General features: G+C 38.0%; 2 protein-coding genes across 7 annotated transcripts in view; one reads left to right on the top strand and one right to left on the bottom strand.

Annotated features, from left to right (window-relative positions):
* The window catches only part of SLC25A15 (solute carrier family 25 member 15), a 35,940-nt gene extending 33,134 nt beyond the window's left edge, over positions 1-2,806 (top strand). For 2 of the 3 annotated variants that reach the window (XM_082435038.1, XM_082435039.1), the window contains one exon: positions 988-2,806. In XM_082435038.1, the coding sequence (XP_082291164.1) occupies positions 988-1,013 (26 nt within the window). In that variant the 3' untranslated portion in view covers positions 1,014-2,806. The remainder of the gene's footprint in view (positions 1-987) is intronic. The other variant, XR_014256164.1, reaches the window with a different exon arrangement.
* TPTE2 (transmembrane phosphoinositide 3-phosphatase and tensin homolog 2) overlaps positions 1-13,913 on the bottom strand; it is a 96,944-nt gene that overhangs the window by 1,510 nt on the left and 81,521 nt on the right. For all 4 annotated transcript variants that reach the window (XM_082435024.1, XM_082435025.1, XM_082435026.1 and 1 more), the window contains 2 exons: positions 4,927-5,022; positions 3,560-3,630 (listed from right to left, as the gene is read on the bottom strand). In XM_082435024.1, coding sequence (XP_082291150.1) covers positions 3,560-3,630; positions 4,927-5,022 — 167 coding nt within the window. The remainder of the gene's footprint in view (positions 1-3,559; positions 3,631-4,926; positions 5,023-13,913) is intronic.

The following is a 13,913-nucleotide window of genomic DNA, read 5'->3' as shown; positions in this document are numbered from 1 at the left end:
AAGACCAGCTCTCCCACTTTCTCTCTTAAGACACAAAAATATCATGACCTTCAGTAACAACGTGTCACTGATCCTTTTAATATTGCCTTTTATGGAATTAACATCTGCATTTAATAAAATAAATTTCTATATGTGATAAATCAGACTAGATGTGTATTAAAACCCAGTAATAACGAGTGTCTTTTAAATGATGAAGTTGGCATTTTGGGTAAATTAAGTCTCATAATAAGAACAGCTTTACCAAGGAGTATGGAAATTCACATGTTAAATCTTCAGAAACTATAAAAGTGAGGAGAAAAGTGATCTAGCTTGTTGCTTCTCTAATACGAACATGGTGTTTTAAAGGAAAAAACTGTGCCCTTTAGCAAGAACCACTTTTGAGAAGTAGTACCAAATGAAGTTCCACCTAGATGTCTATTTGAGGGACTTTGCTCATGTTATAAGTCAAAGTTTTCTGTCTGTATACATCCAGGGGAAAAAATTGGTAAAAATGTTCCATCAAATCCAAAGTTCACTCTATCAATATCCACTAAATGTGTGTGCATTGTAGGTGTTTAGACCAGGTTTTTATTTACTATCACCTTAGTGGACTTGAGGTGGGATTAGATTCAGTCTACATTTGAAGAAAAGGCTAGGATTGTATGTCATGGGAACTGTCAATTCATGCCACATACAATCATAACCACTTCTTCAAAACTCTTCTGTATGATTTTTTGAATATTATCTTTCCTTTTGTATTGAATGGTATGGTGATACCAATCTCAAATTTTCAGCACCACAGAATAGAAGACGTGGAGAACTTCTAGATTTAGGAATGAGTTTCAGATATGATAGAGGTTCTTTGGAATACTCTTCAAATCAATTACTTTTTAAAAATAGATTATCCAATTTAGTTATAAGAAAACCAGTTTTAAATGGGAGACTATTAATGATTTTTTAAAAGCTGTCTTCACTGATACTTACTGTGTCTTGTAACTTCTGCCCTAGATGTAAGTGTGTCAACTAGCTTTTAAACTAGCTGGAGCCTCCCTGGATGACACCTTCCTGTGGCATAGAATTTGGTGTTGGTCAGTCATCAGTAGATCAACACATACTGAGGACCTGCCATATTCAAGGTACTGAACAAACTGATATTAAACTTTCATGGGAGGGATTTGTTGCCACACTCAAGATCTGCTTATAGTATGTTTTATAATGCAGTCCTATGGCATGGACCTTGAGGATAATGCAACAGTGGGTCTCAAGAATAGCCATATTTTTACAATCAGAGAAGAAAAGGAATCCAAATTGGAAAAGAAGTAAAACTGTCACTATTTGCAGATGACATGATACTATACACTGAGTATCCTAAAGATGCTACCAGAAAACTACTAGAGCTAATCAGTGAATTTGGTAAAGTAGCAGGATACAAAATTAATGCACAGCAGTGTCTTGATTCCTATACTAATGATGAAAAATCTGAAAGAGAAATTAAGGAAACACTCCCATTCACCACTGCAACAAAAAGAATAAAATACCTAGGGATAAACCTACCTAAGGAGACAAAAGACCTGTATGCAGAAAAATATAAGACACTGATGAAAGAAATTAAAGAGGATACAAACAGATGGAGAGATATACCATGTTTTTGGAATGGAAGAATCAACATTGTGAAAATGAGTATACTACCCAAAGCAATCTACAGATTCAATGCAATTATCAAACTACCAAATGGCATTTTTCACAAAACTAGAACAAAAAATTTCACAATTTGTATGGAAACACAAAAGACTCCGAATAGCCAAAGCAATCTTGAGAAATAAAAACGGAGCTGGAGGAATCAGGCTCCCTGACTTCAGACTCTACTACAAAGCTACAGTAATCAATACAGTATGGTACTGGCACAAAAACAGAAATATAGATCAATGGAACAGGATAGAAAGCTCAGAGATAAACCCACGCACATATGGTCACCTTACCTTTGATAAAGGAGGCAAGAATATACAATGGAGAAAAGACAGCCTCTTCAATAAGTGGTAGTGGGAAAACTGGACAGCTACATGTAAAAGAATGCAGTTAGAACACTTCCTAACACCATAAACAAAAATAAACTCAAAATTGATTAAAGACCTAAATATAAGGCCAGACACTATAAAACTCTTAGAGGAAAACACATACATCACAGCAAGATCCTTTCTGACCCACCTCCTAGAGTAAGGGAAATAAAAACAAAAAATAAACAAATGGAACCTAATGAAACTTTAAAGCTTTTGCACAGCAAAGGAAACCATAAACAAGATGAAAAGACAGCCCTCAGAATGGGAGAAAATATTTGCAAACAAAGCAGCTGGCAAACGATTAATCTCCAAAATATACAAGCTCAATATGAAAAATGAAGCTCAATATCAAAAAAACAACCCAATCCAAAAATGGGCAGAAGACCTAAAAAGAGATTTCTCCAAAGAAGATATACAGATTGCCAACAAACACATGAAAGAATGCTTAGCATCACTAATCATTAGAGAAATGCAAATCAAAACTACAATGAGGTATCACCTCACTCCAGTCAGAATGGCCATCATCAAAAATCTACAAACAATAAATGCTGGAGAGGGTGTGGTGAAAAGGGAACCCTCTTGCACTGTTGGTGGGAATGTAAATTGATACAGCCACTATGGAGAACAGTATGGAGGTTCCTTAAAAAACTAAAAATAGAACTACTATATGGCCCAGCAATCCCACTACTGGGCATATACCCTGAGAAAACCATAATTAAAAAAGAGACATGTACCTCAGTGTTCATTGCAGCTCTATTTACAATAGCCAGGACATGAACCAACCTAAGTATCCATCAACAGATGAATGGATAAAGAAGATGTGCCACATATATACAATGGAATATTACTCAGCCATAAAAAGAAACGAAATTGAGTTATTTGTAGTGAGGTGGATGGACCTAGAGTCTGTCATACAGAGTGAAGTAAGAAAGAGAAAAACAAATAGTGTATGCTAACAGATAGATTTGGAATCTAAGAAAAGAAAAAAAAAAGGTCATGAAGAACCTAGGGACAGGGCAGGAATAAAGACACAGACATAGAGAATGGACTTGAGGACATGGAGGGGGGAAGGGTAAGGTGGGAAGAAGTGAGAGAGTGGCATGGACTTGTATATACTACCAGATGTAAAATAGCTAGCTAGTGGGAAGCAGCCACATAGCACAGGGAGATCAGCTCTGTGCTTTGTGACCACCTAGAGGGGTGGGATAGGGAGCGTGGGAGGGAGGCTCAAGAGGGAGGGGATATGGGGATATATGTATATGTATAGCTGACTCACTTTGTTATACAACAGAAACTAACACAACATTGTAAAACTATTATACTCCAATAAGGTGTTAAAAAAAAAAAGAGCCATATTTTTTAAATAACCAGATCACAATAAGGAAGGCAATGAAGAACGGTGACTCAAGGATTTTTTGGTTTCTATAAATTGGGCTTATGGCAATTAGCAAAAGACTTGTCATTACCTCTTACATAGACAGTCGAGACTAAGCTGTTTCTACTGGATTATACCATAGCCATACCTGTTATTTTGTATAAAAGATGTATGGAACCAAAAGAAAAATGGACAGTCATCATAGTATTTAGGAAGATCCTAAAAAGACATGGTTAAAAAAACCAATTAGTTCTTAGTATCCATTTTACTGTGAAAAATAATCTTTCCAAAGGGATTAAAATTCCTTCCTTTATTCATCTGTGCATTCATCAAATAACTAGCTATTGAATATGCAGCACTTACTGTCAACATTATACTCAAGACACCAAGACAGAGACTTTGAGAGATTGCTGTTCCTTTCTCTCGCCATTTCTAACAAAATTTTCAAGGATATGTATTTTCTCTATGATAGATATTTATAAATTTAGACACTGGTCTTTTAATCTGGTTTGGACAGTGCTAAACAGAATCTACTAAGGACTTATGTCTATTTCTGCCCCAATATATCATCCGTTCCTACAAGGAGCAGCTACATTGGATAATTAACCATGATTGATGATGATAGAAATATCTAAGATTCCTGAAAGTGCTTTCATCTCATGACCCTTGACAATCACACAGGCCAGATATCACCAACATGCCCTTGGCTAGTGCCCCAACCCCAGTGCTTCTGCTTAGAGACCACTGATTAAGAGAATTCAGACTGGCTCCGTTATTCACGGGGAGCTATCCCGGCCACTTGCTTCGACACATGTACCATTTCAAACTTAGTAAATTCTCTGCCAACAGGGAGCAAGCAGGGGATGCAGGCGGGCACAGGAAATAAGCTTTAAATTGAGCAAACACAGTTCCGTGTTGGCAGTTCTGGTTGATGATTTAATAGGAAAGTGAATTGAAACTATTGGGGCTTAGAAATTTGCTATATACAGAATAATCAGACATTTGATAACTGGTCAGCATAAATTATACTGCAGTGACAATGGTAGATATTATTTTTCATAAATATTGGATTAAATATACTATTTTAAATGAATTATACATCAGTTGAGAGGAAAGCAAAATCTCCCTCACTTTAACAGGTAAGTTATGGGGAGCAACGTGTTTTAAAGATACAAACCAAAAATATGATCACTGCTATGTAGTTTATACCTTGGGTTTTTTTTTTTTTTTTTAACATCTGGGTTTTTGTATTTTTTTCTTATTTGAAAACTAATACATGCAAATTGTATACAATTTAGAAAACAAATGAGCAAAAATATATTTAATTACATATTTTTCTTTTTTAAAAAAAATTTGATATAGAAATCTGACTTGTTTTGTCTCCCCATCCCTGACTAGGGGTTGACATCTCCTATCATCTCCCTTGTAGGGAATTGTAGCAAAGGAAATCCCAAACCAGAATCATTCAGAAGACTAGACAAGATTAGCAGCATAGATTGTTTCTTGATTACTCACCGAAGAAGAGAGAAATTTCACTTTCACCTCATCATACAGAGGTGGACAGTTGGATAGATTAATTATTACTCTGTCTGTTTCAGCATCATGAACTATCTGTGGATGAACACATGGAATTCAGAATTATAAACCTAACTGATAATGAGGCAACAGTGAAGTTCATGTTCACTTATTGAGGCTTCTTATATTTAATCAAGTACTCTTGGTCTCACAGCCCAATGACTACATGTATAAATGTTAATATTTATTTCTATAAAGTTACAATACTGTTGTTAACATTTTTAACAGGCCATCGTGGTTGAGGGTTATGGTGGAACACTTGAAAAGCAAAGTATTCAATTTTCTAGTAGACTTTAACCAAGTAAACATTAGTGTTGAATGCGTGTCACCTAATTTTCATATGTTGGGAATACATAAGCTCAATTTTAAAGCTAGTATGCATGTTTAAAAAGCAATGCCTAAGGGCTTCCCTGGTGGCGCAGTGGTTGAGAATCTGCCTGCAAATGCAGGGGACACGGGTTCAAGCCCTGGTCTGGGAAGATCCCACATGCCACGGAGCAACTAGGCCCGTGAGCCACAACTACTGAGCCTGCGCATCTGGAGCCTGTGCTCCGCAACAAGAGAGGCCGCGACAGTGAGAGGCCCGCGCACAGCGATGAAGAGTGGCCCCCGTTTGCCGCAACTAGAGAAAGCCCTCGCACAGAAACGAAGACCCAACACAGCCAAAAATAAATAAAAATAAATTAAAAAAAAAGAAAAAGCAATGCCTAGTTGCTCACATTTTATCAAAAATGTGTTTGCTGATGGGATCATAGGCCTTGTCTATAGCAGACTGCTGGATGGAGTGACCAAAGGTAGGCCAAGTTTCTGCAATGAACGACTTTGAAGCTATACTGATTATTTGTTACTGATACACCCTTGTATGATAATGACACCCACAGTGAGAAAGGTCTATGCTAGGCCCTGTGAAAAATACAAAAGAAAGTGAAGACTCCGTTGATGTTTCAGGGAGTGAAACACATCAGGAACAATAGCAGAATAGCATAGAACTACGTGTTAAGCTGTATGATGAAGACTAAGGTTCCGTTGTGTGCTTCAGGGAGGCTAACAGGAGGCATAGAATGAGAAAGTGTCACCGAGGAGGTAGAAACTGAGATGGGCATGGAAGGATTTGTATAAATGAAGAGGAGCACTGAGGCGGGATCAAGATGGTGGAGTAGGAAGATGCTCCCACGGACACTCCACAACTACAACTACGTGTGCAACAACTCTCTCTGAGAATGACCTGAAGACTAGCAGAACAGCTCTCCTACAACTAAGGATATAAAAGAAAAAACACATTGAGACAGGTAGGAGGGCAGAGATGTGGTCTCATCAGGACCCATACCCCCAACACGGCTACCCACAAGTGGGAAGGGACCTCACAAACACGGAGGTTCTCCCTAAGGAGAGAGGGGTTCGAGCCCCACATCAGGCACCCCAGCCCTGGGGACCTGCACCAGGAAGATGAGCCCCCATAACAACATCTGGTTTTGAAAACCAGCAGGGCTTGTATCCAGGAGAGCAGGAGAGCTGTAGGAAACCAAGACTCTGCTCTTAAAGGGCACACACACAAATTCACTCACTTTGAGTCCCAGGACAGAGGCAGCACTTTGCAAAGTGCCCAGGCCATATGTGAAGTACATTCATTAACTAACTTCAGGGTGAGTGCCAAAGGGGGGAAGAAGCTGCCTCTGGGGAACAAAGTGCTGGCGGGCATCATTTAAAAAAATTCTCCCTCTACCTAGGCTGGCCCAGCGCTGGCAGGTGCCATTTCAAGACATTTGCCATCTACCTTGCTAACACCGCTCACCCCGACCCCAGCATTCCCCTGCAGACCTGCCCTGCCCAAAGCAGCTCCTCCCAGCTGGCAGCCACCCTGCCATGTCCAGTGGGGGTCCTTGGCTCGTTATAGTCTCCCTCCTCCCAGGGTGGGAGCCCAAAGAAGCTCCCACCCTGGCGGCCAACCCCACTCACAATTGTACCTGCAACTGTTGTGGTTGGGCCCCACAGCCAGCCACACTGGGGCCAGCCTTGCCCACCAGTGAATGCGCAGCAGCTGTGGCCAGGCCACACAGGCAGCTGGCTTGGGGGCCAGCCCCTTCCACTAGTGTGACTGCAGCAACTGTGGCACCGTACAACAGGAGGGGCACATTCAGCCCACAGAGAAAACATCCCTGGCTCTGGTGACTAGCAGGGATTGCTCTTGGGCCTTACAGGAAACCTTCTACATAAGGCCACTTCTTCAAAACCAGAAGATGTAGCTAATCTACCTAATACACAGAAACAAATGAGGAGACAGGAATATGCTCCAAATGAAAGAACAAGACAAAACTTCAGGAAAAGAACCAATGAAATGGACATAAGTAATCAACCTGATAAAGTGTTCAAAGTAATACCCATAAAGATACTCACCAAACTTGGAAGAAGAATGAACACAGTGAGAACTTCAACAAAGAGATATAAAAAAGAACCAATCAGAGCTGAAGAATACAATAACTGAAAGGAACAATACAGTAGATGGAATCGAGCATATTAGGTGCAAAAGAATGGAAAAACAACTAGTTACGTACAAGGGAACCCCCATAAGACTGTCAGCTGATTTTTCAGCAGAAACTTTACAGGCCATAAGTGAGTGGCACAATGTATTCAAAGTACTGAGAGGGAAAAACTTATAACCACAAGAATACTCTATCTGGCAAGGTTATCGTTCAGAATTGAAGGAGCAATAAAGTTTCCCTGACAAGCAGAATCTACAGGAGTTCACCACTGAACCAGTCGTACAAGAAATGTTAAAAGGACTTCTTTAAGCAAAAAAGAAAAGGCCATTACTAAAAATCAGAAAATATGTAAAAGGAAAAATCTCCCTAGTAAAAGCAAACGTATACTAAAGGCAGTGGATCAACCACTTACAAAGGTTATATAAGGTTTAAAGAGAAAAGTTGTAAAATCAACTACAACTATAATAATTAGTAGGTATACAAAATCAAAAGATGTAAAATGTATCAAAAACATAAAACGTGGAGTGGGGGGAGTAAAAATGTAGTGTTTTTAGAATGATTTGAACTTAAGTAATCAACTTAAAATAGACTGCTATACACATAGGCTTCTATACACGAACCTTAAATTAACCACAAACCAAAAACCTAATATTGAGAAAAATTAGAAAAAGGAATTCAAACATAATGCTAAAGAAAGGCATCAAATTCCAAAAGAAGAGAGCAAGAGAAGAAGGAACATAGAAGAACTGCAAAAACAACCAGAAAATAATTAACAAAATGGTATTTAGTACAACCTATCAATTATCACTTTAAATGTAAATTCTTCAATCAAAAGACATAGGGTGACTGATGGATTAAAAAAAAAAAACAAGACCCATCTATATGCTGCCTACAAGAGATTCACTTCAGATCTAAAGACACACACAGACTGAAAGTGAAGGTATACAAAACAATATTCCATGCAAATAGAAACAAAAATTTGGGGTAGCAATACTTATATTATACAAAATAGACTTTAAAACAAAGGCTGTAGGACAGCTACATGTAAAAGAACATTCTCTAACACCATGTACAAAAACTCAAAATGGATTAAAGACCTAAATGTAAGACTGGATACTATAAAACTCCTAGAGGAAAACATAGGCAGAACACTCTTTGATGTAAATTATAGCAATAATTCTTTGGATCTGTCTCCTAAATCAAAGGAAACAAAAGCAAAAATAAATAAATGGGACCTAATTAAGCGTATAAGCTTTTGCATAGCAATGGAAACCATTGACAAAATGAAGAGACAACCTACTGAATGGGGAAAAATATTTGTAAATGACATGACTGATAAGGGGTTAATATCCAAAATATATAAGCAGCTCCTACAACTCAACATTTAAAAAAAAAAAAAAGGCAATTAAAAAATGGGCAGAAGACCTGAATAGAGAGTTTTCCAGAGAGCACGTGCAGATGGCCAACAGGCACGTGAAAAGATGCTTAACACTGTTAATCATCAGATAAATGCAAATTAAAACCACAATGAGATATCACCTCAAACCTGTCAGAATGGCTATCATCAAAAAGAAGACAAGCCTCTTCAATAAGTGGTGCTGGGAAAACTGGACAGCTACATATAAAAGAATGAAATTAGAACACAACCTAACACCATACACAAAAATAAACTCCAAATGGATTAAAGACTTAAAGGTAAGACCAGACACTATAAACTCTTAGAGGAAAACATAGGAAAAACACTCTTTGACATAAACCACAGCAAGATATTTTTTGACCCATCTCTTAGAGTAACGGAAATAAAAACAAAAATAAACAAATGGGACTTAAACTTAAAAGCTTTTGCACAGCAAAGGAAACCATAAACAAGATGAAAAGACAACCCTCAGAATGGGAGAAAATATTTGCAAATGAAACAACGGACAAAGGATTAATCTCCAAAATATACAAACAGCTCAAGGAGCTCAGTATCAAAAAAACAAACAATCCAGTTAAAAAATGGGTGGATGACCTAAATAGACATTTCACAAGAAGGACATACAGATAGCCAAGAGGCATATGAAAAGATGCTCAACATCACTAATCATTAGAGAGATGCAAATCAAAACTACAATTAGGTATCACCTCATGCCAGTCAGAATGGCCATTATCAAAAAATCTAGAAACAATAAATGCTGGAAAGGGTGTAGTGAAAAGGGAACCCTCCTGCACTGTTGGTGGGAATGTAAATTGATACAACCACTATGGAAAACAGTATGGAGGTTCCTTAAAAAACTAAAAATAGAACTACCATATGACCCAGCTATCCCACTACTGGGCATATACCCTGAGAAAACCATAATTCAAAAAGAGACATGGGGCTTCCCTGGTGGCGCAGTGGTTAAGAATCCGCCTGCCAATGCAGGGGACATGGGTTCAAGCCCTGGTCCGGGAAGTTCCCACATGCCGCGGAGCAACTAAGATCGTGCGCCACAACTACTGAGCCTGTGCTCCAGAGCCCACGAGCCACAACTCCTGAAGCCCAGGCGCCTAGAGCCCATGCTCTGCAACAAGAGAAGCCACTGCAAAGAGAGCCAGTGCACCACAATGAAGAGTAGCCCCTGCTCACCACAACTAGAGAAAGCCCATGTGCAGCAACAAAGACCCAACACAGCCAAAAAAAAAAAAAAAAGACATGTACCACAATGTTCATTGCAGCACTATTTACAATAGCCAGGACATGGAACCAACCTAAATGTCCACTGACAGATGAATGGATAAAGAAGATGTGGCACATATATACAATGGAATATTACTCAGTCATAAACAGAAATGAAACTGAGTTATTTGTAGTGAGGTGGATGGACCCAGAGTCTGTCGTACAGAGTGAAGTAAGTCAGAAAGAGAAAAACAAATACCGTATGCTAACATATATATGGAATCTAAAAATATATATATATGGTACTGATGAACCTAGTTGCAGGGCAGGAATAAAGAGGTAGACATAGAAAATGGACTTGAGAACATGGGGTGGGAGGGCAAAGCTGGGGAGAAGTGAGAGTAGCATCGACATATATACACTACTGAATGTAAAGTCGTTGGCTGGTAGGAAGGAACAGCATAGCACAGGGAGATCGGCTCGGTGCTTTGCGATGACCTAGAGGGGTGGGGTAGGGAGGATGGGAGGGAGGCTCAAGAGGGAGGAGATATGGGGACATGTGCATGCATATGGCTGATTCGCTTTGTTGTACAACAGAAACTAACACAGTATTGTGAAGCAATTAACCTCCAATAAAGATTAAAAAGAAAAAAAAAAGACAACCAATGTTGGCAAGGATGTGGAGAAAAGGGACCCTTCATACACTGTTGGTGGGAAAGTAAATTGGTGCAGTGACTGTGGCAAACAGTATGGAGGCTTCTCAAAAAACCAAGAAATAGAACTGTCATGTGACCAAGCAATCCACTCCTGGGTATGTATACAGAAAAAAACCCCACTAATTCAAAAAGATACATGCACTCCAATGTTTACAGCAGCATTATTTACAATTGCCAAGATATGGAAGCAACCTAAATGTCCATCAACAGATGAATGGATAAAGAAGATGTGGCATATGAGTAGTATTCCACTGTGTGATATATAAACATATATTATATATATATATATACACACACACACACACACACACACATATCACAGTGGAATACTACTCAGCCATAAAAAAGAACAATTTGCTATTTGCAACAACATGGATGGACTTTGAGGGTATTATGCTAAGTGAAATAAGTCAGAGTAAGACAAATACTGTATGGTATCCTTTATATGTGGAATATAAAAAATAAAACAAACTAGGGAATATAACAAAAGAAACAGACTCACAGTTATAAAACAAACTAGTGGTTCCCAGTGGGGAGATGGAAGGGGGGAGGGGCAAGATAGCGGTAGGGGACTAAGAGGTACAAATTATGTATAAAATAAGCTACAAGGATATATTGTATAACACGGGGAATATAGGCAATATTTTATAATAACTGTGAATGTAGTATAACCTTTAAAAACTGTGAATCACTATGTTGTACATCTGTAACTTATATAATATTGCCCATCAACTATAATTCAATTTTAAAAATCCCCCAAAATAAAACCAATTTTTAAAAACAAAGGCTGTGGGAGTTCCCTGGTGGCACAGTGGTTAAGAATCTGCCTGCCAATGCAGGGGACACGGGTTCGAGCCCTGGTCCGGGAAGATCCCACATGCCGTGGAGCAGCTAAGCCCATGCGCCACAACTACTGAGCTTGCGCTCTAGAGCCCACAAGCCACAACTACTGAGCCCACAAGCCACAACTACTGATCCCACGTGCCACAGCTACTGAAGCCCACGTGCCTAGAGCCTGTGCTCCACAACAAGAGAAGCCACCACAATGAGAAGCCCACACACACTGCAACGAAGAGTAGCCCCCACTCGCTGCAACTAGAGAAAACCCCGTGCACGAGCACGTAAGGAAGACCCAATGCAGCCAAAAATAAATAAATAAATGCATTAAAAAAAGAAAAAACAAAGGCTGTAACAAGAGACCAAAAAAAATAAATTACATAATGATAAAGGGTTCAATCCAACAAGAGTATATAACACTTGTAGATATTTATGCACTCAACATAGGCATACCTAAATAGGTAAAGCTAATATTAACACACATAAAAGAAACTGACAGTAATACAATAATAGTATGGACTTTAACACCCCACTTACAGCAATGAACAGATCATCCAGGCAGAAAATCAATAAGGAAACTGGCTTTAAATGACACGTTAGGCCAAATGAACTTAATAGATATATAAAAAACATTCTACCCCCAAACAGCAGAATATACATTCTTTTTAAGTGTACATGGAACACTCTTCAGGATAGATCACATGTTAGGCCACAAAACAAGTCTAAATAAAGTTAAGATTAAAATCATACCAAGCATCTTTTCTGACCACAACAATACCAAACTTGAAATTGACTATAAGAAAACTAGAAAAAAAAAACACAAACAAGTGGAGACTAAACAACATGCTACTAAACAATCCAATGGGTCACTGAAGAAATCAAAGAGAAAATTTTTAAAATACCTTAAGACAAATAAAAATGGAAACACAACATTCCAAAATCTCTGGGACACAGCAAAAGGAGTTCTAAAAAGAAAGTTCATAGCAATACAGACCAAACTCAAGAAACAAGTAAAATCTCAATCTAACCTTAGCACTAAAGGAAGTAGAAAAAGAACAAAGTCCAAAGTTAGTAGAATGGAAAAAATCGTGAAGATCAGAACAGAAATAGAGATTTTTTAAACATAGAAAAGATCAATTAAACTAAGAACTGGTTCTTTGAAAAGATAAACAAAACTGACAAACATTTATCCAGACTCATCAAGAAAAAAAAGGGAGAGGGCCCAAATGAATAAAATCAGAAATGAAAGAGAAGTTACAACTGATACCATAGAAATACAAAGGATCATATGAAACTACAGCAACAGATTGGAAAACTTAGGAGAAATAGATAAACTCCTAGAAACACACAATCTTCCAAAACAATCAGGAAGAAATAGAAAATCCAAATAGGTAGATTTCTAATAATGATATTGAATCAGTAATCAAAAAACTCCCAATAAACAAAAGTCCAGGACCAGACAGGTTCACAGGTGAATTCTAACAAACATTTAAAGAAAAGTAAATACCTATCCTTCATCAAAACATTCCAAACTCATTCCATGAGGCCAGCATTACCTTGATACCAAAACCAGACAAAGACACTGCAAAAAAAGAAAATTACAGGCCAATATCCTGGATGAACATAGATGCAAAAATCTTCAGTGAAACATTAACAAACCAAATTCAACAATACATTAAAAAAATCACACACCAGACCAAATGGGATTTATTTGGGGGATGCAAAGATGGTTCAACATCTGCAAATGAAATTAATGTGATACACCATGTTAACAAAGGATAAAAATCATGATCATCTCCATAGATGCAGAAAAAGCATTTGACAAAATTTAACACCCATTTATAATAAAAAAAAAAAACCTCCCAGCAAAGTGGGTATAGAGGGAACGTACCTCAACAAGATAAAAAGACCATATGTAATAAACCCACAGCTAATATCATACTCAGTGTTGAAAAGTTGAAAGCTTTTCCTTAAGATCAGGAACAAGACAAGGATGCCTACTCTTGCTGCTTTTATTCAACCAAGTATTAGAAGTCCTAGCCCCAGCAATTAGACAGTAAAAAGAAATAAAACACATCTAAATTGGAAAGGAAGAAGTAAAACTGTCACTATTTGCTGATGACATGGTACTATATATATAGGAAATGCTAAAGACTCCACCAAAAAACTATTCAAATAAATGAATTCAGTGAAGTTGCAGGATACAAAATTAATGTATAGAAATCTGTTGCATTTCAATACACTAATAATGAACTA

Source organism: Balaenoptera physalus, assembly GCF_965194825.1.
Source record: "Balaenoptera physalus genome assembly, chromosome: 18".
NCBI classification, from domain to species: Eukaryota; Metazoa; Chordata; class Mammalia; order Artiodactyla; family Balaenopteridae; genus Balaenoptera; species Balaenoptera physalus.
Note: the sequence above shows the minus strand (reverse complement) of the source record. Positions and strands in the feature narration are given on the sequence as shown.